This window comes from Pholcus phalangioides, unplaced genomic scaffold (genome assembly GCF_987345545.1).
Source record: "Pholcus phalangioides strain wild (caught in Gottingen) unplaced genomic scaffold, Ppha-v1.0 ptg000010l_1, whole genome shotgun sequence".
NCBI lineage: Eukaryota > Metazoa > Arthropoda > Arachnida > Araneae > Pholcidae > Pholcus > Pholcus phalangioides.
Window position 1 is genome coordinate 1,511,665 of NW_028301603.1, and position 25,259 is coordinate 1,536,923.

At 37.7% G+C, this 25,259-nt stretch overlaps 2 protein-coding genes across 2 annotated transcripts in view; one reads left to right on the forward strand and one right to left on the reverse strand.

Moving 5' to 3' along the window:
• Window positions 1–9,389: 9,389 nt before the first annotated feature.
• Window positions 9,390–24,268, reverse strand: LOC149080738 (THAP domain-containing protein 2-like). Its single transcript, XM_089237286.1, has 2 exons — window positions 23,925–24,268; window positions 9,390–9,538 (listed from the first exon to the last, which is right to left on the reverse strand). The coding sequence occupies exons 1-2, from the start codon at window positions 24,021–24,023 to the stop codon at window positions 9,419–9,421; spliced, it is 219 nt and encodes a 72-aa protein (XP_089093412.1). The 5' UTR covers window positions 24,024–24,268; the 3' UTR covers window positions 9,390–9,418.
• A 406-nt stretch (window positions 24,269–24,674) lies between these two features.
• The window catches only part of LOC149080739 (uncharacterized), a 29,058-nt gene continuing 28,473 nt past the window's right edge, over window positions 24,675–25,259 (forward strand). Inside the window, exon 1 of the mRNA XM_089237420.1 lies at window positions 24,675–24,731. Coding sequence (XP_089093546.1) covers window positions 24,684–24,731 — 48 coding nt within the window. The 5' untranslated portion in view covers window positions 24,675–24,683. The remainder of the gene's footprint in view (window positions 24,732–25,259) is intronic.

A 25,259-nucleotide genomic window follows, 5' to 3' on the forward strand; every position in this document is an offset into this window, starting at 1 on the left:
AGTAATTAATTACTACGCTGCTTTAGAGTACCAGTAAACTTTGGGAATTACAAAAAAAATATGCTTAAATAATAGAAATATAGTTCTTTTCTTGAAACTGCGTGACCCAACAGCAATTAATCTGAAAAAGAAAAAATATATATATTCAAAAGCAATACTTTAAGAGAGCCAAGATAAAAACTCTACTGAAAATTGAAAATTACAATTATGGCAAAAAATAGTCTACGCGTACATGGTAAATACCCATATTTCGTTATCTGTGTGACCCTAGTAATAGGTCAATACAGGGGCGCAACAAAATACTTTGTCCCCCGGGCCAGCCAGAATTTTGGTACCCCCTTACATGCAGAAACAGTTAAAGGGTGAATTCTGCATCCCTTCTGGTCCAGCACCTGGGGCACCAGACCCACATGCCGCCCCCCCCCGGGTTGCAGCCATGGGCCAATAATAAGCTAATCTTAAAATCCTAATAAATGTATAAAAACATCACATTAGGATAGATAATCACCAATAAAATGCACACATTGATTCCTTTTAATAAATATATTTGTCTGTAGCTAGTATCTTCCGAACCAAGCTTTCTCTCCTCATCTAAAAAGTAAACAAATAAGCAATGGCGAGTAAAAATGAAACACAAACTTTTCTTAAAAATATAAAGACACTGAGGCTCTATAACATTATTAGTGTAAGTGCATAATGTAATTTTTTCTGACACCACACAGTAATTCATTGTGTACAATACAAATACAAATACAAATACAACGCCACAACAGGCAAAATGCCCATAGGGCCGATACGTATAGATACGATAGATGCCGATACGTATAGCAAACTATTTTCAGAATTTTACCATTACTCATCCAATAATTTAAAAGAATAATATAGAAATTGCCGGTGACTAAAAGATGAAAAAGACAAATATTTAAGATACCAAAAAAAATACGAGAAAGACATATTTATGTAAAGATATTCAGATAAATTTCACTTAGTTTTAGAATCTTTCAAATTTCTCGTATTCAGAGGAATGAATGTGTGAAATGATGTTGGCAGAGTGATAAATAGTTACACCTGCACACTCACTAAAGTGGGGGAGCCTATTTTACAACTTCAGTACCTAGATTGAGTGTATATATATAGCTTAGTTACTATATAGCAGGTATTATATTTCTTAAGATAGTTCACTAGACCCAATAATTAAGAATCTGTCTTTCATTATATATTGGTCATTTCAACGAATTATGACAAAAATATATAAAAAAAAGTTATCCATATATAAGTTCACCAAACAATCCAAAAACGAATTCTAAGGAACACCTCCTCCTCCTTCTTGGCTAATAAATGAAATATAGTCAGCAATGAGGTTTGTTAAAAATTCATGATGGAAAAAAATTTAATTTAACCATGTTGAGGGACAGGGAAATCCAACAAGGCATTTTACCTGTTTCAGCAATTAACTTGCTATTTATGCTTCACACTCGTAACATGTCCCATATATGTACTTTGGTATTTAATTTCCAATTTGGACAAGCACATACGCTGAATTATTTTTTTATCCATTGCATTTTCATTTCTTTTGTCCTTAATCTTTTTTTTTTGTCAATTTTATGGGAGATGACAGTTTTCTAATTTGTCTCCTCTTTGCTAGAGCAGGAGTAGCATTCGCAAAAGAAAGTCGTTAGATGAAGCATTACTGCAGCTAGATGTTCCAATCAAGGAATTTGTATTTTGTTTACTTTTTTCCCAGTTGACTTATGATCAAACCTTTCTTCTTGTTCCTCATGGCAGAAGAAAGACGTTTTCACATGTTTCTCACAATACCGGTCCAAAAATATATGTGCACGTATAAAGCATGTATGTGCTTTTCAGAAATGATAGATTTCTGAATTGAAGCATGTGGTAAAGAGGAAGTAATTTTCAATTCATATTTCCAACTAAAAAAATAGCCAGGAGACAGGCATTTGATAAAAACACTCCTCTTTTTTCCTGAGAATGAACCTAGTTAGTTTCTGAATTAATTCACCATTCTAACTGATTTAAAAGGAGATTCAAGTGATGGCTATATTCGTGAAAGGATGACGTCACTCTCAGCTACCATGCGAGTTTTTCTTTTCTTTTCTTTTCTATCTGGCTGTTGTAAAGATGCATTTTTTTTTTTTTGGAAAGAGAAAATTAAACTGCCTTTGTGGGGAATCTAATGCCCTAGACCACAAAAGTAAAAAAAAAAAAAAAAATTAAAAAAAACCTTTGTATTGTAGCGGAGAGTGACATCATCCTTGCATGTCACCATCTAGTGGCAGCAGTTGTGAGCTTTGGCCTGAATTGTGTCCGACTGTCCATGTATGGTCCCGTTCAATGCACATGAGCCCCAAGGAAAGATGGAAGATATTCATTGCCTCTGTAGTACAGTGCATTCACCAGGAAAGTAAAAGGACGTGGGTTCGATTCCCTGCAAAGGCAGTTGAATTTTCTCTTTCCAAAACAAAATTCATCTTTGCAACTGCCAGTTGTTAAAAAAAAAACACCTGCATATGGCTACATTCTTTGCAACCCTCTCTACACCGAATTTGATGGGTGGCAGCTGGTATTGCAGAACTTGAACCAATCCTTCCCAAATATCACGATTGGGGGGGGGGGGGGGAAGCTGGGAAAATTTTCATTTGACTATAAACTATTGATAACAAATATTTAAAATTGTAAAAAAAATTAAACATGAAAGTACACTGGCCCAAAAATATAAATTACAGAAAAAAAATCTGTTTTAAGAGAGAAAGTTATCTTAAATTTTGAAAAATGGGTTGGTGACAGCCAAGAGAGGGCATTTCTTTAACAGATGAAAATTTGTTTCAAAAATCTATTGGTGAAATTAAAAATGGCGTGGTGGCTTTCGAATATAAATATAAAGCGATGGACAAAAAAAAGTATGGTGTCATATATACTTGATGTGAATTACTGCAGACACAATTCAGGTCAATTTCATGAGAAGCATCCATGCACTTTAAATGTAGGTGCACCATTTCTTTCATAACTGCCGTAAAATTATTCATATCAAGCAATTATTTCTGGGAGGAATCCACATTGTTCATGGGGGGGGGGGTCGGATTATGTGCAACAGAAGAGCATCTACAACATTCTAAACATGCCACAATGTCCAACTCATAACCACAATATCTAGTTATATAGACATCACTAATCATAAGTATTCAAAACAGATACACATCACCACCTGACAGATTAGATCAGGGAGTCAAATTAAATTCAACTCTCAGTTTAATTCTGAGGGATGCTTGTTGAGCTTCCGTATGTGTTACTACGGAATCGCTTCAGCATCAATTATTTGGTGAAGGAATGCAGAATGATTCCTAGTAGGCATCCATTGTTCATTGGTATTTTGATGGTATGCAACACAAGAGCATCTAAGAAAACCTCTAAACATGATGTCAAACACAGTGTCCAACTCATAACCAAATCATCTGGTAACATCACTAATCATAAGTATTCAAGACAAAATATCGGAGGTTAGATTAGGGGGGTCACACTAAATTCAGTTCTCAAAGTCATTTATTAGACATGTTTGATCAGCTTCCTTCCATAAATGGTACTACTAAACCAAACATACACCTCGCCCATATTCCTCTGCAGAACTTCGAACGAATTGGTACATGTAGGAATGAGTGTCCGTGTAGTGAATGTAATGTGAAGTTTGTTTCTGTGTAATACTTGTTATGTATAATGCTGCAATCTGCCATCAATTTTTCTAACCATGAGTGAAGTGTTTGAATGATTGAATAGTTGTAGGCCTGTTCCTTTCTTTGGCAAGACTTTTTTAACGGGGAAGATGAGCCTGCCGCAATTCAAAGTTGGAAAACACGAAAAAAAACTTCAGCTGACCACAATTGTGGCGATGGTAGGGTTCGAACCCGGGTCCTCACGATACGAGTCCGTCACAGCAGCCCCATAAGTGTTACTGCAGAATCTTTCAAGCACCAATTATTTGGTGAAGGAGGGAAAATGATTCCAGTTAGAAATCCACACAGCTGTTATAGGTGTTTTGATCATATGAAACGAAAGAGCATCAGCAACAATCTAAACATGACACAGTGTCCAACTCACACCACAACATCTAGTAATCATCACTAATCGTAACTAATCGAAACAGATGCACAACATGTGACATGTTAAATTTAGGAGGTCTTTCAGGTCTCAAAGATAATTTAAGGTATGTTTATTGAGCTTCAGCAGTGCAGGATAATGGATGTAGAGGAAACGGTTAAAGAACAGCAGTGTAGGGGAAGCTGTTCAGGATGGGTAATACTGGTGCAGTGTTGTATGATAAATGTTCAAGGAACTGAGGAGCAATTTAGAATCAGCAATGCGAACCAAGAGATTCTAGATTAGCAGTGCAAGACAAGCAATTTGAGTGTGGTTCTGGAAGAGCAGTGCAGGATGATGGATTTACAAGAAACGGTTAAACAGTGGCAAGCAGCACAGGACAAGTAATTCTGGTGCAGCATTGCATGATTAATGTTCAAGGAACTGAGGAGCAATTCAGGCTTAGCAATGCAAACCAACAGATTCTAAGTAGCAGTGCAAGTCAAGCAATTTGAGTGTGGTTCTGGAAGAGCAGTGCAGGATGCTGGATTTAGAGGAAACCGTTAAAGAGCAGCAGTGCAGGGCGAGCAGTTCAGGACGAGTAATACTGGGGCAGCGTTATATGGTGAATGTTGAACAAATTGAGGAGGCATCTAGAATAGCAGTGCAAGGCAAGCAATTCAGGTATGGTCCTGGAACAGCAGTGCAAGCCAAGTAATTCTGGTGTTCTCGAATGGCAGTGCAAGGCAAGCAGTTCAGGTGTTCTGGAACAGCAGTGCAAGGCAAGCAATTTGGGGTGGTTCTGGAAGAGCAGTGCAGGATGCTGGATTTAGAGGAAACCGTTAAAGAGCAGCAGTGCAGGGCGAACAGTTCAGGACGAGTAATACTGGGGCAGCGTTATATGATGAATGTTGAACAAATTGAGGAGGCATCTAGAATAGCAGTACAAGGCAAGCAATTCAGGTGTTCTGGAACAGCAGTGGAAGGCAAGCAGTTCAGGTGTTCTGGAACAGCAGTGCAAGGCAAGAAATTCAGGTGTTCTCGAACAAAAGTGCAAGGCAAGAAATTCAGGTGTTCTCGAACAGCAGTGCAAGGCAAGAAATTCAGGTGTTCTCGAACAGCAGTGCAAGGCAAGCAATTCAGGTGTTCTGGAACAGCAGTGCAAGGCAAGCAATTCAGGTGTTCTGGAACAGCAGTGCAAGGCAAGCAATTCAGGTGTTCTGGAACAGCAGTGCAAGGCAAGCAATTCAGGTGTTCTGGAACAGCAGTGCAAGGCAAGCAATTCAGGTGTTCTGGAACAGCAGTGCAAGGCAAGCAATTCAGGTGTTCTGGAACAGCAGTGCAAGGCAAGCAATTCAGGTGTTCTGGAACAGCAGTGCAAGGCAAGCAATTCAGGTGTTCTGGAACAGCAGTGCAAGGCAAGCAATTTGGGTGTGGTTCTGGAAGAGCAGTGCAGGATGCCGGATTTAGAGAAAACCGTTAAAGAGCAGCAATGCAGGATGATCAATATCAAAGGAATTTAGGATCAGCCATGCTCGATGACCAATTCTCGAACAGCAGTGCATATCTTTAGAGTAGCATATGGCAAGTAAATCAGGAGTGATTCCTAACGCTGTACGGATGACTTTTGGAAGGAATGGTAAAAGAGCTACAGTGTGCAGGGTGAAAAAATGAATGGGAGTGCATGGCTAGTGATTTTCATTCAGTGTAGGATGCAGAGTTTATAAGGAGCAGGAATTCGGGTTGAGCAGTCTGGAGCAGCAGTAGAGGATGATGAATTCAGAAGTAATACGAGTGGAACAACTAATTAGCTGAGGTTTTTATGGGTTAATTTTTTTTTTCCTGATTGACAGAAATGTCGGCTTTCGCTTCCTCTTACAATCTACCTGCCTTTTCATGGAATTACATTTTATTTGTATGTATTTTTTGATGACCTTCATCTTAACATCACAGCAATTTGGCAACAAGTGCTCCTCAGTTGCCTTCAATAATTTGGCAACAAATTCTTCAGTTATTTGAGCTTGGCGATTGAGTATTTTCGAATAATTTACTTTAATATTCTTTTCAACTTCTATGCAGGTTAAAAAAATTTTTGCTGATGGTTTGGTAAGGCCTCCCATATCTGCATATTCTAGAAGAAGCTTGTCATTGTCAGCAATGTGTTGTTCACCTGGAGCTTCTTTCACCGCTGTCTGGCAAATAGGGCATATGGTGTATTTGGTCAAAACACTTCTAATTGCTGCACCTGCTACATATAAAACATTATTTCTTTCACTCGATGACAGTCGAGGAATTGTGGGCTCACCTGTAGGATGGAGAAAACCATGTGGTACTACTTTCAGTGGGGAACTATTGCTTATTCCTGAAGTTGAAGGCATGCTGCCTGTCCATTTTTTATAGTCGGCATAGGAAATTAAGCTTTTATCACTATCCGTGAGGTAATTAGTTTGCTCCTTATCTGATATAAACTGAGATATTTGCAGATACACTTTATTGCCCGCCTCACCTGTAGAGCTGTAGGTTTTTGCCCTGCTTTCCTCCTGACTTGCGAAAATACATTTTCTAGTGCATCTGTGCTGACTCGCCCAGGGAGAAAGAAATCGTAGCCCTGCAGGAAGGATGCCTCTGCCAGATGAATGACGGACTGTGTGGACATTATTAGGCCAGTATTTAATGGCTTCCAGCCCTGACCAAACACAGTGCTCTGGATAATGTTAATAAAGGTTTTAAAAAAAGATATTTTGACCACATGGTTCCTAGTAGTTATGCAGCACTTACATTAGCTCGAACCACTGGCTAACAAGACCTAACCACCAAGCTGTTGTTCAAGCTTCTACTGACAATTTCTGCAGTGTTACTGCCTGTTCCAGGGCAGCAGCAGTTCTAACTGACATTAATTGCACTGCCAGAGCAACATTCATAGTGGTGAAGTGGCTGGGAAAGAGGTGGTCATAGCTTAAATGATGTAAGGATCTGAGGCATGTCATCATATCCACTTCTGCTCGCCAAAGCTCTTTGATGTAACCACCAGAGACTATATGAGTAGGGAGGCCTTCAGACTGTGTAACAAACTCTGGTAAGTGAATGCAGTGCCTCAGAGTTGCACTCCATATATTTTTTATCAAATGAGGAACATCTGCTATTACAAAAACATCTTCATTCCTCCAGCTGAAAGAATTAACCCGATTATTCCTCGATACCTGCACAGATAACGATTTCCAAAGTGAAATATTGCACAATGCCATGTCAGAGGCAATGGCTCTAACCATCAAGCCAATGGATTCGGCTGCTGAAAAAATGTTCATCACACGCCCATTCAGCTCCTCTCATTTGATTGATAGCCCAGTTACTTCATGGGCCACTACCTGTTTCCATGGCATCTGCAGGCCCCTCAAAACAAAAACAAGTGAGTGAGTGCCAACTCCAGGTGAACCAATAGTGGTTTGGCCGACAAAAACTTTTTTAGATGGATCAAAGTCAGGTGAGCCCGATATGTCCATCTCGACAATAAAAGAACACAGTCTTTTTGAGCTGGAGTCATACTGCTTGTTTTAATTTGCAGTAATTCAAAAACATCACGCAAAACTCCATGTTCAACCTGAATGCTTGCAACTTTGCGATTAATAGTGCTGTATGAGAGAGCAGGATACCCAGTTGACCTCAAGTAATTGTAGCCATGCTTGCCTAAAGCAAAACGTAATTTCAAGCCCCGAACAATCTCTGCACTAGATCACTGGGAAATGGACTTACGGTTTTGCCGCAAGACACTAACTTGCTCTGATGACAAGAATGTTCCCACTTTGTTGTTTATGCACTCCAGATTTTACCTTAATTTTTCATTTTCCTCTTGCAACTGCCTAATCTGAGCTTGAAGGTCTTCTGGGTTTTTTGAGGTTGATGGTGCTACCTCCTTAATAGGTTCCCTAGTAATGCTTTCAAAATGCTGTAAAAGAAAGAAATGAAAACATTATTCTAGAAAAGTGAAATTAATAGATCCGATAAATAATTTAATAGGGCTGAAGTTGTTTTATAAAATGTTTGTGTTTCTGAAATTAAATCATAGCTGCCAACTTTTGAAAATGAAAATTCGGGAGATTTTTGCGCAAACCCGTATTTTATGCTAAAACCACTCCCTAATAAATACAATAGGGATTTTTCCAAATAAAATAGGGATTTTCCAAACATAAAAGTTAATGCGTAGGGAATAAAATCCCTACTGAAGTCAAATTAAAATAGGGATTTTACACACATGGAAGTTAAACCCTTGGGAATAAAATTCCTACGCAAAAAACAAGTGAAATTGGAGGACAAAACTTCAATGATGTAAAAATAAATATTGTGTTCAATCAGAAACGCTGTGAACAAACATTCTGAGCGAATGACCCCAAAATCATCGGAAGATGAAGGAAAAAAGCGTCAATTTTTGAAGAACACTGATTTTTGTGACACTTGCTTGATGTTTTTTTCATTTCACATGAGTGATGATGTCAGTCTTTCCACCATGACCTATGTTTATGCCCGTAACACAACTTGTACAAAAAAAAAGTAGGCCCTCTTCTGGAACGTTTGATGAAAGGAAATTCATCGGAATAAGTATCTTTAAAATTGATTAAATATGTTTTTGCTTATCAGTATTCATGCTTTGTTATATCGCACGTACGTAACTTCAACAAAAGAAATTTTGACCATATGCGCGTCACTAGAATCTTCAATTATTATCCAGGACTATTGACTGCTAAGCCATTTCCCTGCACGATAAGACAAACAACTTTCTTGTTACCATCAGAGGGTTTGTAAAACTTCTTAAAAAGGGAATTTCCCCATTTACGACGTGTGACGTCATTTCGAAAGGGGAAAAAAAGAGGCTTCATGCCCCACAAGAAATTCCTTAGGAATTGTTTTCATAAGTGGGGATTTTTTTTAATGAAGTAGGGAATTTTTAGGGACAATTAGGGATTTTTGTGATTTTTGTAAAAATTCGGGAGATTTAAGAACTTTTCGGGAGGTCGAGCAATGAAGCTAAAATTTGGGTTCATGTTAAATAAATGGTGTGAAGGTTTGCATTCATATTTCATTTGCCACAGCCATTTGTGCAAGAGAATGCAATTCTTTAATAACTGTATCCTGATTATATTAAGTATTATACAAATTAGCAGCACCAAAAAAGTAAGAACTATTAATTCTTTTTGGCCATAAACCTTACTGAATGAAACAGTTAACTAGTGTATTTTCTGGCTTTATAATGACAATTGAGAAAATAAGGTTATTTGAGTATATCACATACATAATCATCACTCAGAACTTTTGGAAGGCCTATATTCTTCTTCCGTTAAGGAGTAAGAAGTTTCGGTAGGTTAGGAACCTGCAACAAGGTCGGCACAGCAGTTTGCTTTAACTTCTTGCAGCCATCTTGCCTTTTCAACTCAAACTGGTTTTCTTCAAAATGTACCTAATTTGAAAAGGGACAATAACAAAAAATTACCACACAGCATTTTTTATACCTTAATTCAAAGTAATGTCAGGTAAGTGCATATTGCATCACACATAAGAATGATAAAACAGCATAACATACATATTTTTAAGTGATTAATATGGTACAAATATTAACGTCCAAAACAGTCAAAATTCCTTTTAAGGGATAAACATCTGTTTTTCAAAGATGAAAAATTCTGCCCCAATTTCTCAGAATAGGAATTAAAATCTTCATTAATCATCATAATTAATCTCTAAATGCTGGACACTCATGGAATTCTTAATACCTATCCTTAAAGTATTTTCTTCAATTACAGTAATAAGGATATCTGAATCTGCTCTAAAATAACGCATCTGAATTTCCAGTAAACATAGTAAATAGCTTATTGATATCCTAACAGGATCTAAGAAGAAACCTAATCTAAAAGGATGCAAGCACCTTTACTTTATCACTAACAAACGTTGCGTAGATTTGCACCTCCCGCAGTCTTCCGTACTCTGCCACGAAGCTGGGCTAGAAGAGATCTCATCAAAAGGATAAGTCCAGTGGCAAATTTCTGGTGCTCATTCACTAACAAAACAGTGTAGATTTAAACCTTCCGCTTACGAAAATTGCCTAGATGTGTATTGAGTGAGCTGTGTAACATAGAGCTTTTCCATGAATTTGTGAAAAAAAGCTTGAGATGGACGATCTGACTGAAATCTGTAATCCCTATAAAACACTCCCTGTTAATCCCTGCCATTCACAATACTTGCTCATGAGTCTTTTTCTTCATTTAGTTGAAGGAAAAAACAGTTACTTGTAGCAGGACTTGACAAATCCCACCAGGGCGCCATGGCGATGAAATGCCATTACAGATTTTATAAAGTAAATCATGTGATAAGTAAATTTGAGTCTTTTAATTCCAAGGCAGCATGTGTCTCTTAAAGTAGGAAAAAGATATAGAAAGTTGAAAAAAAAAAAACATTATTCATTACCATTTTATTTGAGATTAAGATCACCGTTGGCTCCTAAGAAGTTTGACTGGCATTAATTTTTTTTCCCCTCTTGATTTGTCAAACCCTGACTTACATTTCTTTTTGTTTGTTTACATTTTATATTTCGTATATCATTGAATCTATTGTGTACTTTTGTTTTACACATTACTAGTTTATTATTACTTCCATAATTTTTTTCATGCATGGTTATTTGTTTCTTGTTCAACGAAATTATCCTTTAATTAATCAAATTAGCAGTACATCTAAATGGCATGAACAGAGTTTTTGGAACATAACCAAGGTTGTGTGATGATAAAGGAAAAATATCAATGGAGATGTATTCCACATACTAGAAAGATAGGATGTAACAGTTCATATCTTTATCTTTAGTATATATTATCAGTGTGCTTACAATCTGGTCAACGAACTTAAAACCATTTTCATGAAATGGGGAAAATTCCACAGATGAATAAATAATTATAATAATACCACTTAAAACAATGGAGGCAGCACAAAATTTATATTGACGTGCAGTGTTTTGTGTGAATTTGTGTATTGTGATAACGGACATCAGAAATAAGTGTATAGGTAGTGAATGAAAAAAAAAACTGATTTTCAAAAAGGTTTTTCTTGCTATCATTATAACGTGTTTCGCAATTGCATATCTATGCAATGAGATATGGTGGTGACAGTTGACGAAACTTCGTCTACTAAAAATTATGCACACATTGTTGAGCTTAATACTCATTTAAAAAAGTAATTGTTACACGTCTTTTGTATCACACTTACCAGAAAATCTGTTCATGCCAATGTCAATGTAAAAAAATATTAACATTTATAATGCGTTTTGACGGTTATAATGTCAATTTCTATTTTTTTATCTTTCTCATAGTAATTGCTAATTTGCCTCAAATATTACTCTCAGAACATATTAAATAGATAACAGACTGCAAAATAAATTCAATTGAATTTTTACCTCATCAGTTTTTTAATCTATGGCTTTTTTTAATTTGATGAGCATCAAGTGTTTGAAGCGGCAGGCTTTTCAAAGCATTAAAGGGATAAATAAAAGTAAGATAGCAATATAAAAAAAACAGTACGTTATTGAACATTGAAGTTATTTTCATGTGTCTGTATGGTGTTGGGTCTGAGAAAATAATTTCAACATTTCTGCTTCACAATACTTAAACGCGTTTTTCTCAAATTAATTACTGGTGAATGATTTGACATTGTTATGCAATTTTTCACACTTACTAAGCTATTATAGGGATATAGATAGAATTTTTGAGATTCATTGGAAATTTTAAAAATGTTTAAATTTAAGAAAAATTATAAAAATGTCTAAAATTTAAAAAAAATAATAGAAATTTTAAATTCCGAATTTGAAAAAATTACTTTCCATCATACTTTCTTGAAACCCCAAAGAAATTGGAATGTATTATTCTTGAGAAAGAAGAAAAAACCAGGGGGGTGTACCACCTTCTGATTCTTAATAACCAATCATCCATACGTAAGAATTGGTTCGTAAGAATCACGTTAAGAATCAAGCTCCGAATGCAACCACGATGTGATTGTTAAAAGTTATTCTTAAGGTCACGTGACGATGGACAGGCCGATAAATTTCCCTTTTGGGGAATTTCGCCATTGGCCAATCAGCGCCCAGCTAAAAATTAACAACAGCTTGTTGTTGACAAGATAAGGAGGAAAAGAAATTTTAGAGCGACGCTAGCCTGAAAAAATGGCGGAGATTATTTCAGCAAATGTGAATTGCAACGTCCCTTATGGGAGTTGCTTGCCCGGTTCGAAATATCCAGCAATAAAGTGGCAAACGACAAGTGGAAAATGATTAGAAACAAACTTTCGCATGAAATATTATTATTTATTCAATTATATGGGTTAGTTAATTTTAACAATGGATTAGTATATCTTGGAGCCCTCTATTTGACGTTAGCAGTAAAGATACTGGCTCACCAATTGATGATCAACAACAGTCAACCTGTGCAGCGATCGGACATCCGATGTTGTTAGCTTTTCCGTAAATACCAGAGGAGTTTTCTCAGTTGAGAACCGGAACACCTTGATCAGTTCCTGGGGGCCTCTCGGTTGAGGGCCGAACCACCTTGACCAGCTCCAGGGGGCCTCTCGGTTGAGGGCCGAACCACCTTGATCAGCTCCGGGGGCCTCTCGGTTGAGGGCCGAACCACCTTGATCAGCTCCGGGGGCCTCTCGGTTGAGGGCCGAACCACCTTGATCAGCTCCGGGGGCCTCTCGGTTGAGGGCCGGACCACCTCGATCAGCAATGAAGAACTTTGACTGTGAAGATTGTTTTATATTTTGATTCCGGACCTGCCGGAAAACGGATTCAAATAATGTAGATTATTGCATTTTAACAATTCAGCCTAAGGCCAATAGATACGGTAGTAAGACGGTGAACCGTCCTACTAGAGGGCTTCAGTTGAACAGAACAAGATTAGACGAACGCAATGTGAGAGACAAAGAGGGAGGAATTTATACTCCCCTTTTACAAGAAGTTTGGGATCACATGTCCTCGCATGGCCTTTTCGCCTCAACAAATTTATCGAATTTGCATATTCATGCGTCACTATTATAAACATTACAATTTAATTACATTGGAATCTGGCAACATGACATAATCCGGAGAGCTGATCAGACTCTCCCGATTATGTAAACATTACTAACATAACAATATGAAATGAATTGTTCCGACGGAGGTCTGCAGCCCCCCGCCGAAAATAAGTGAGTACAACACTATATTTTCGTATCCGCACAACGAGACTTGCAACAACTCCCCCGGGAAGTTCTTCGATAAAAATAATTTAAACTGGGCTAAGCCTCGCCCAACTATACATATATTGGATCAAACCCCTCCACGAAAATAGCGGCATCGTCGTCATGAGGGAAATTAATTTATGTGGGACATCAGTAGCCCGACCTCTGGCCCGTTCTCGTTCGACAGCCGAAAGACCCCACCCGCCGACTGCCGAACTAATCGAACACTCTGGCCCTTACCGGTTCGCCAGTGGGTCCTCGGGTGGTTTCCGGTAACTGAGAGGTCCCTGGGGTCTAAAATAAGAAGGAATTTCCCACATAACGACAAGACCACCATTAACGTAGAGGGATCGGATCCCGATACGTTACATTCCCCCTCACCACGGAAGAATTTTTCCCAAAAAAAAAATTCTATAGGTTAAAAAAAGTTAATTTACAGAAATACTTGCAAAAACTATGTTAACATATCACCTGATATATTAAACTTCCCACTAAAGGAAAAGTTATCGACAGCCAAATCAGTATCCCGATTTTGTAAGTATCGCGAAATTTCAACACTGCTTCTGAATTTTGTCCCTTCGGGAGAGTAATAATAGACGTCAATACGAGGTTCTTTTTTCCTCTTAACGAGAACCCTTTGTCACCCTCTCTGAATCGGAACCAAAAACTTAGAGTAACCTACGGAAGATTTAATGAAATTCGTTTTCACCATCTTAGGAGTGGTGTCCTCCTCGGGATTTTGCCGGTTAAAGGACGTACTAGAGTTATTGCAATTAGCACTATTTAAGGGCGTTTGTGAAACATGATGTCGACTCGGATTACTGGAAGTGTGTTGTACAAGGACCTCTCTACTCTCAGGTGACTGCGGGACAGGCTCAAGAACGATTTGGTCACTACTAACGAATTTTTTCAAGTCACAAGCATTGACTTTATAGACATTATCATTGGATAAATCCACTATCAGGTAGACAATAGGTGAAATTTTTTCCAGGACTCTACACGGGCCGTCCCATCGTGGTTTCAACTTCGCCATAACATTGCCTTGCGCACTAGAACGGAAATGCGTTCTCCTTAATACCAAATCATCCTGATTAAAGGTGTGCAATAATCTTTTTTTGTCATAATATCTTTTTTGTCTCCTTTGTTGTTTTTTGACATTTTCCTTAACTTGCTTAAGTAAGTTTTCGGGCAAACTCACCCTTTCCCAAACCGGTATGTCCATAGCCCAGTCAAATGGTAAAACTAATTCTCTACCAAGAAACAATTTAGCTGGCGACTGACCCGTAGTTTCCGAGGGAACCGACCTAATAGCAAGACCAAAAAAGGTTAAATTTTTGTCCCAGTCTTTATGTTTATCACCAACATAACAGGAGATCATCTGTTTAATTGTCTTATTAAATCTCTCGGTAAGGTTTGATTGAGGATGATAGGGGGTTGTGAACCTTTGCTTGACCTGGAGAACTTTACAAGTTTCCCTCATAAGGTTTGATATAAAACAAGAACCATTATCGGAAACTAATCTTTTTGGAAAGCCATATCTCATACAGTACTCATGAACAAACTTTTTAGCAACTGCACTTGTCGTAATTCGTCTTAGTGGAAATAACTCTACCCACTTTGTGAAATAATCGACGACGACTAACAGATGCACGTTCCCTCTGGAAGAAACGGGAAAGGGACCCATGGTGTCAATCCCAACCATTTCTCCTGGATGATCAACAGAGGTTGACACCATGCCTCCCCATCGCCTCGTATTGTCGAATTTGCATGTTTGGCATTTTTTACAGGACAGGACAAATTTTTTTATATCTTTACGCATACCGGGCCAGAACGCGCGTTGTCGGCATCGCTGAAGAGTTTTATTGACTCCCATGTGACCTGAAATGGGATGCATGTGCATTTCAGTCAAAAATTTCTCTCTACATGGTGGAGGAATTACTAGCAATTTTTTATTCCTGAATCTAGAAAACAATTTTTGATTTTCGAAAAGGTAATACTTTTCAATTTTTTCATCAATTTTTTGTCTTCCGACAGATTTATCATTAAAATACTGTATAATATCTTGGTAATTTTTTTTCTGTTGAACAATTAACTCAGGTAAATCCAAAAACGAGAACAAATATAATTTATTATCAATTTTTTCCTCGAAATCAGTTTCGGCGGTGACAACAGCGGGCATTCTGGACAGGGCATCAGGGGCCTGCATGGTCGAACCTTTTCTATATTCAAACTTTAAAGGATATTCCTGTAGTAATTGAGCCCATCGGCTTAACCTCCCCTTCAATTGTTTAGCCTCAAAATACCAGGCGACTGCCCTGTGATCCGTTACTATAGTAACAGGTTCTCCTGAAAACCAGGCTCGAAATTTATTACACGCCCATATAACAGCGAGTCCCTCCTGTTCTGTTACCGAATAATTTTTTTCTGCTGAATTCAAGGTACGACTGGCATAGGCTAACGGCTTTTCCCCGTCAGGCTCAACTTGCTGCAAAATGGCTCCAAGCCCAATTCCTGAGGCATCTGTGTAAATTTTTAAGGCACAATCTTTTTTTCTTGTGGTTAGAACGGGAGCACAAGACAAGAGATGTTTCAATTTTTCGAACGCCTGTTGGTGTATTTTGTCCCATTTGAACCTTTGCCCTTTTTTTGTCAGGCCGTAAAGGGGGTTAGCGACATCACCAAAATGGGGAACAAATTGCCGGTACCACCCGCAGAGTCCCAGAAAACGTTGCACCTGTTTTACTGTTTTAGGCCTAGAAAAACTCAAAATGGCGTCGGTTTGGTCCTGTTTTACGTGCCATCCTTCTTTGGTCAAACAGAGACCTAGATATTCCAAATTTTTTTTATAGAGATTACATTTGTCTGGCTTAAGAGTTAAGCCTGCTTTTTCCAAACACGAAAATACTGTTTTCAAGTTTTGTAAATGTTCCTCAAAATTCGAACTGTAAACGACAATGTCATCCAAATAAAAATCGGCACACTTACCGACTAAGTGGCCCAGGATTGTAGTCATCATGCGTTGGAACGTGGCCGGGGCATTGTTGAGTCCAAAGGGCATTACCTTAAATCGGTACATTCCAGAATCGGTTATGAATGCCGTTTTGTCCCGATCCTCTAGCCGCACTGGAACTTGCCAATACCCTGAGGCCAGATCGAACGTAGAGACGAATCGTGCGTCACCCACTCGTTGTAGAATTTGATCGATGAAAGGCAAAGGGTACCGATCGGGTGCCGTAATTTTATTCACCTTTTTATAGTCGACGACAAATCGCCAATCACCAGTTTTCTTTTTGATTAAAAAACACGGGGAAGCCCAGTTTGTGGAGGCAGGCTCAATGACGTCATCACAGAGCATCTGTTGCACCTGCTCTTCTACTAATTGTTTTTTCCATCGCGGAAGAGAAAAAGGGGATCGAAAAACCGGTTTTCCGTCAGTCACGATCTTAGGCCCCTTTCACACGGAGCGGATGCGGATGCGGACGCGGATGCGGGTCCGCATACCCTTTCACACGAGCACTGAAGATGCGGGTGTTTCGCCCGCATCTTTAGGTTGAAATTCGTGCATAAAAACTATTTTTTCGCAATTTTTGTAACTGTTTTTCTCCTTCACCCCTGATTCAGTGCCCATATGCAGCCTAGAGGTATTCTTTGGTGGTTTAGTCTAGAGCCACATAGAATATGGGAATAAAGATATCTTCATTCCGATCCTCACAAGTAGTCGATGGGAGAAAATGTCTTAAAATATTTTCAAAAGATTTTGAAAACAAATCTGTCTTTCCGGAAAAATATGAAAGAAAAATTCCGAAAACATCCAATGTTCGAAAAATCCAATCCAAAAACATCCGAAACTAATATGTTCCTAAAAAAAAAATTCAGGAGATATCAAAGAATTTGCAAGTAGAAAAAAAGGGGAGGGGTGGGGACGTTCAAAATGTCTGTGCTTAGAAATATTCACATCACAATTCTGTCTTAGGCCGGGATTACAGTATAAAAGTTTTATAAAAGTTAGTTTATAAAACTTGAAAAATGCAACCGATAGGCCGATCAGTTAAGTTCGCTCGAATGTAACAGATGTGTTTATTGATTACATTTTTCAAGTTTTATAGTGTAATACCAGCCTTAGGCCGGGATTACACTATAAAAGTTTTGTAAAAGCTCTTTGATAAAACGTGAAAAATTCAACCAATATTATCTTATTGGTTGAATTTTTTGAATACAAAATGTGTGTGTGTGTGTGCACCGGTTGCATTTTCTTGAATGCAACCGATGCGCCTATTGGTTGAATTTTTCAACTTTCATAAAAGTTCTTTTATAAAACTTTATAGTATAATCCCGGCCGGATTACACTATAAAAATTTTATAACAATTATTAAAAAAAAGCAACTAATAAATTTATCGGTTGCATTTGCTCTAATGCAACCGATAAATTTATTAGTTGCTTTTTTCAAGTTTTATAAAATAACTTTCATAAACCTTTTAGAGTGAAATCCCATCCTTAGATTAGTCACTTCTGAAATATAAAATTTAATTTCTTCAGTTTATAGGCTGAATATCGAGTAAAATATACTTGTAGGTATTCGGGGGGAACCACCAAAAATATTCAAGCGCTAGGGTCTTCAAACGACTTAATCCGGCCCTGAGTGAATGTCGTACGTAGATAACGTTGTTTAATAAAAGTATTTTTTTTAAAGTTTAAAAAAATTAACAGATTAAAAATTTAAAAAAATAACAAATATTTAAAATAATATTTCAGATATTTATATTTTTTAAATAATTTAAAAAATTTAAAAAGAAAAAAATTAAAATTTTTAAATTAAATTTAAAAGTTATTAAAGTATGTAGTCAATTAAATATTCGTAATGCACAGAACGGCTTATCATTTTTGTTCCGTCAGTGGCCGTTGTTGGCAGGTTTTATTGTATAAAATTGTAAAGTATGGACAAAAGGCAGTTAAAGTTGCTATATCTCAATCTCAGAACGAAACAAAGGGATAGACGTATGTAGGTACATTATATTAATGAGCAGGGACCATCATATGGTGTTTTATGATGGTCATTTTATCATTATGGCAAATAATTAAAAAAAATTCCATGAAAAATCACCTTCAAAAAGTACCCAAAGATGCGGACGAATTCGCTCCGCATCCGCATCGTCTGAATAGCCCCGAATAAACCTATTGTCAAAACTTCTATGTGCGGATGCGGAGCCCGCACTTAGGTTTTGACACATGCGGACGACGTCCGGACCCGCATGAACATTTCCTAGGTGCGGAGATTTTTCGGCTCGTCTGAAAGGCGCAGTATATTCCAATTGTTAAAACTTCTTCCGGACCCGCATCCGCATCCGCTCCGTGTGAAAGGGCCCTTATGCTCAGCAACGTGAGTTCTACCGGGAGTGTTTCTGAACAAATTCGGAAATTGTTTTAACAATTCAAACAACCTTTTTTTCTGATCGGAATCAAATTCCGATTTACTTACTAAATTTTGCATTTTTTCCTGATCAACATCTCCTTTATATGACAACAATCCTCCTTTAAGTTCAAAGTTTTTGAAGTCAACTATAATTTCAGTTTTACTCAAAATATCACTGCCGATCAAGATCCCAAATGGGACCCTGGCGAGCACTATCAGATCTGTGTGCACGACACTGTTTCGTATCTCCACTTGGGCCCGAAGAATCCCCACAGGCTGACAGTACTCACCGGATGCCAACTGAAATCTATCACCGTGATAGGGTCTAACTTGATTAGTGGGTGAACCAACCTGCCGAGCCAGATCGAAACTGATCGCTGAACAATCGGCACCGGTATCAATTTTTGCTGTCAAAATCTTGTTGTTAACTCTCACAACTGGATTAAGAAAACTAAATTTTTTACTAGGGGTCTTTTTACCCATGGATACACTACCCCTTCTCATGTATCCCAGGTCTAGTTTCCCTGATTCCCATTTGATTTACAATTTTTTACAATATGGCCGATTTGACCACAACCAAAACAGGTAACTTGTCGAAAAAATTTATTTGTCCTAAAAGGCCGTCTTGAAGGTTGTACTACATTTTGTGTAGGTCCCACACAATTTTTTCTAACTTCAGGTTGAAATTTCTCAACACAATTTTCACAAGATTCAAAATTTTTACGAGATTCAATTTGAACATTTTCACGCGTTGCAAGAAATTGATCTAACATTACAAATAATTGTTGCAAAGAATTAGGCTTCCTAACTTCCAAAAATGTTCTCACATTATAGGGTAATTGTGACATTATAAGTTCAATTTTGTCCGACTCCGGAACGGTTAAATCGAACGACTGAAAAAGATCTAACTTATGTAATACGAAATCAAGGTACGAGCCCATCGAAAACTTTTCAGAGAATAAAGCACGAGCTAATTCAACCCTGGTATGATACCTTGAAAAGGTTTGTAATAACAAGCCCTTGAAACTTTCCCACGATTTATGGGGGCCCCATTTTTCCCATTCGTGCCTGCCTATCGTTTGCCACCAGGCCTGAGCACGACCTTCAAACGTGCTTGCAACTAACTCGATCTTATTAGGAACACTGTAAAGATTAAAATACGATTCACATTTTAATAAAAAGCTTCTAACGTCTTCTCCACTACCTGAAAATATAAGACTACCAACACTGCGTTGGGTCAATGGAACCAAAGCATTTGCGGGATTTAAAGGTAATGCCGGGGGAAGTATTACATGCGTCTCGTTATAAGGATTTGACATTGTTGGATAAGTAAAGTTCATTTGTGAACCATTATTCGATTGTGAACCACTTGGTTCCGGTTCAATTTGTACACGAACATCATCACCTAAATTTCTAGGCGTACTATGATTATTAGAATTCATCTCTAAAATCAATGTTAAATATCAAAAAAATTTTTTTTTTTTTTTTTTTTTTTTAGCGAAAGTACTTTCCACCCGCGGTTTGCCACACTTACTGAGAACCGGTCGAGCCCCCAAAATTGCAACGTCCCTTATGGGAGTTGCTTGCCCGGTTCGAAATATCCAGCAATAAAGTGGCAAACGACAAGTGGAAAATGATTAGAAACAAACTTTCGCATGAAATATTATTATTTATTCAATTATATGGGTTAGTTAATTTTAACAATGGATTAGTATATCTTGGAGCCCTCTATTTGACGTTAGCAGTAAAGATACTGGCTCACCAATTGATGATCAACAACAGTCAACCTGTGCAGCGATCGGACATCCGATGTTGTTAGCTTTTCCGTAAATACCAGAGGAGTTTTCTCAGTTGAGAACCGGAACACCTTGATCAGTTCCTGGGGGCCTCTCGGTTGAGGGCCGAACCACCTTGACCAGCTCCAGGGGGCCTCTCGGTTGAGGGCCGAACCACCTTGATCAGCTCCGGGGGCCTCTCGGTTGAGGGCCGAACCACCTTGATCAGCTCCGGGGGCCTCTCGGTTGAGGGCCGAACCACCTTGATCAGCTCCGGGGGCCTCTCGGTTGAGGGCCGGACCACCTCGATCAGCAATGAAGAACTTTGACTGTGAAGATTGTTTTATATTTTGATTCCGGACCTGCCGGAAAACGGATTCAAATAATGTAGATTATTGCATTTTAACAATTCAGCCTAAGGCCAATAGATACGGTAGTAAGACGGTGAACCGTCCTACTAGAGGGCTTCAGTTGAACAGAACAAGATTAGACGAACGCAATGTGAGAGACAAAGAGGGAGGAATTTATACTCCCCTTTTACAAGAAGTTTGGGACCACATGTCCTCGCATGGCCTTTTCGCCTCAACAAATTTATCGAATTTGCATATTCATGCGTCACTATTATAAACATTACAATTTAATTACATTGGAATCTGGCAACATGACATAATCCGGAGAGCTGATCAGACTCTCCCGATTATGTAAACATTACTAACATAACAATATGAAATGAATTGTTCCGACGGAGGTCTGCAGCCCCCCGCCGAAAATAAGTGAGTACAACACTATATTTTCGTATCCGCACAACGAGACTTGCAACAACTCCCCCGGGAAGTTCTTCGATAAAAATAATTTAAACTGGGCTAAGCCTCGCCCAACTATACATATATTGGATCAAACCCCTCCACGAAAATAGCGGCATCGTCGTCATGAGGGAAATTAATTTATGTGGGACATCAGTAGCCCGACCTCTGGCCCGTTCTCGTTCGACAGCCGAAAGACCCCACCCGCCGACTGCCGAACTAATCGAACACTCTGGCCCTTACCGGTTCGCCAGTGGGTCCTCGGGTGGTTTCCGGTAACTGAGAGGTCCCTGGGGTCTAAAATAAGAAGGAATTTCCCACATAACGACAAGACCACCATTAACGTAGAGGGATCGGATCCCGATACGTTACAGAATACGGTTTTGAAGAAATGATAAATACATAATATTTTTTTAACATGTTGCAGTAAAAAACAAACATATCCATACTTAATCATCCGATGTGATTCGAATCAAAGATTCATCCCACGTTCACTGGGATGGATCCCTGCCACCCTCCATGAAGAGGGGCTATGCTATATATGTTATGGTGAAAGTGATAAAGAGCTGCGGTTATTATATAAATAATCACCGGCCATTTCGGTAAGTTTGATAAATTTTGCTCATATACCGTGAATCTATCACATTTGTAGGTCATTATGCATAATTGTCAAACCATGGTTAATGCGATAAATGAATCATCGTTGTGTTTACATTATGTATGTAAGTGAAGCTAACATTACAAGACTAATAATAATTTTTATAATATGCTTCATGTTTCTTTAAATTAATTGTCATGGCGAAATGAACGTGGTACTGTACATGTATTGCATAGCTGCTTCGTGGCCAAATAAAAATAATATATAGTGATCAGATAATACATCAATATTAAAAATGGTCATCTCTTCTGTAATGTTGGCTTTTTCACGTACACCGAAGTATGTGGAAAAAAACAAACGCAGCAGTAGGTTAATAATGATTTTTAATTTATGTACAATTATATATTTCGGCCGATTAAAGCTTTATCTCACATATTTTGTGGGCGAAATTCAATTTTCTCTCAAGTTTTAAACTAATAAAAAATTTCAAATCATATATGATTTGAATTTAATAATTCCATAATATGAGTTATATTAAGTTCCCATAATATGAAAAAAATTGCGTTTACGACTCATCGATCATGATATTTATGGATTGAAAATTTGAGAATTATGCATAATCACTGGTAAATGTGATAAATGTAGCAAAATTTATCAAACTTTATTGAAATAATCCGATATTTTATCACTATTATCAACATATATGTGCTGTATATAGACTCTAACGCTGTTTTCAACTCCCACACAACCTTCAGATAACTTTTCGATAACTTAAAGAGTCTGACGAATTCCTTATTTTGAAATAAAAATGCATTGTTAATTTTTTTTTCCATTTTTTAAAATATGAATCATAGAAAACTTCTATTAAAGAAATAATTTAATTTATCTCGCATAGAAGAAAAAAAATGTTTACTAAGAATCAAGCTAAGAAGTGGGTAGCCTTGGTTCTTATCTCGATTCTTAACTATGGAACAAAAACGATTCTTAGTTAAGAATGTGGTAGCAAAGTTCTCTCTCGATTCTTAACTAAAGATCAAATCCATAGTTAAGAAGCGGATTCTTATTAAGAATCAGAAGGTGGTACATTCCCAGTTTTTGCATGGGCAAAATTTAATCCATGAGGTATTTGTTTCAAAACTCATGCATGTAGTGCGAGTGAAAAAATTTAAAAACCTTTTTCCAAGCAAGATAATGATTTAAGCTGAACATGCAATTAATTTTAAAATAGTAAGATTAAATTAATTCTTTGTAATTAATTTGCAAAGTAGTCACTGCATGTGCCTTGCAGGAAAGAGAGTGCTCACCAGTCCAGTAACACAAACTAATGATACCAATCACAATTTTGTAGTCTGTTAAAAGAATTATAGGGGACAGAAAATGAAATCAATTGAAAAAAGACGTCTATCACATTAATTTTTAATCCCATTAAATTTGATTTTCAGTGAAGATACAATTTTAGCTAATTACTCCCAATCTGCAAGCGATAAGTCGCCAAACCAGCAGAGCTCACTACAGCAAGCCAGGATGATTGAAGAACCGATTTCCCAACTGATTTGAAATCACCACCTTCTCTTAGTTGAAAATGCCAAAATTAAAACATTTCTATTTTCCACAGAAATATCGCATGAAATTTTGCCTCGAAACAAAATAAGTTAAAATTCACTATAACAGTAATTCGTCGTAGTAGCGATAAATCGCCAAACTAAGAGCCGAGAAAGTGAGCATTCCACGATAAATTCATAAATAATTTGAATTTAAATTAGTTCTCTTGGTCAAAATTATGTACCTATGCATCTTTTCTCTTAAATCAAACGGAACAAAAAACCGGGAAAATGATTGAAAATCACCATAACTTTTATATCTAAACACAACAAGTGAGCAATGGCGCCAAATATCGTCTGCTACCTCCAAACGATTTATTTTTTCATATAGTTCTCATTTAAAATCATTATCACAAATACGATTTTGAAAAAATAAAATTCACACAGAATAATTAAATTTAACTCACTTCACACAGGCGAGCTCCGTTTCCTGGTATGAAATCGTCTCTCCTGGAGTTCACGATCCACTTCTCACGTCGTTCGTTTTCCGCCGGAAATCTAAACATTCTAAAACCTTTTTTGTCGGAATTGGAACACTGGAGCCGAACAACAAGGCATTTCTGAAGTTATTTCACGAATAAAAATCGATAAAAACAACTAAAAACACAATAAATTTAACTAATATATAGGAGCGTTGAAAGGACCCTACAATGCGATGATAGTAAGCAGTGCTACAAAAAGGACCAGAATGCCGCATGCGCCAGCCCAAGGTTTCTAGAATATTAGCACAGGCGCCAGCCTGTGAAGGAGTTCTAGCTAAGACGCCTTCATATACTATGTAATACTTTGTATTAAGGAGTTCTAGTTCTAGCCACAACGGCTTCAATTTTCGTTCCTGATGTCACCTCCTGTTATTCTTTCCTCCATGGGATCATCCAGTGTATGTCCCTCAGGAGTGATGCTGATGATGATTATGACGTCAAACCGCATTGATTCACATTTATTTTTTCCATTCCCTAACCAACCTGAAAAAAACTTCTAATAAAAAAATAGGCTTTATAAATAGCAAAAGGTGGCCAAAAATTCAATAATTATTCTCATTTTTCTAGAGAAATTTCTTTTTTTATTCTTTGTCGTCTGCGCAATCAAATCTGCGGCGGAAGGAAAGTATTCCACGTGATCCTCATCCGAAACCCATCGAAATATTTTGACGCCAAATCCAAACAATGGATGATGTTATTCGCGCTCGTATTTGCCTCGATGATGCCGGGCAGGTATTTGTTCCATTTCCCTGTTAAAAAGCTTTTATTTATTCACAATTATTAAAGTGTTTTATAATAATAACAACTTAATGTTCTATAATAATGAGAACTTATATTGTTTGGGATAAAAATCTCGAAAAAAACCCCCCCCACAATATTTTGAGATATTTCATTGAAGATTGAATCACTTTGAGAAACTCATTTTGACGAATCTTGAAACCTTAAAAGCCATTCAATGCGTTATCATAATTGTAAACATTCCCTTGGCGCATGTATTGTATGTTTCAGAGCAGTTTTTGATGTTAGAAAAATTTTCTTAGACGTTAATAATAATTGATTTGAGGCATGTATTCCATTTGTAAACATGTGTACGGGGCTCCAATGCACACACCGTGCAAAGCTGATGACAACCCATGCAAAGGGTTATAAAACGCTTTCCTAGGTACATGTCCACTTCATTTATTGCAGTTTCCCAAAGCACCGAGACGAGGTCATAAAATGCAGTCAGACCTCACCCTATCAATTTTAACGCCAGTTTTC

Bases quoted from the DNA above. Each gene is read 5' to 3' on its own strand.
- LOC149080738 (XM_089237286.1), bottom strand. From the start codon at position 24,023: ATGTTTAGATTTCCGGCGGAAAACGAACGACGTGAGAAGTGGATCGTG. The intron at 9,539-23,924 runs GTGAGTTAAATT...TTTTCAAATTAG, and splicing joins ACGGAGCTCGCCTGTGTGAA to GTACATTTTGAAGAAAACCA.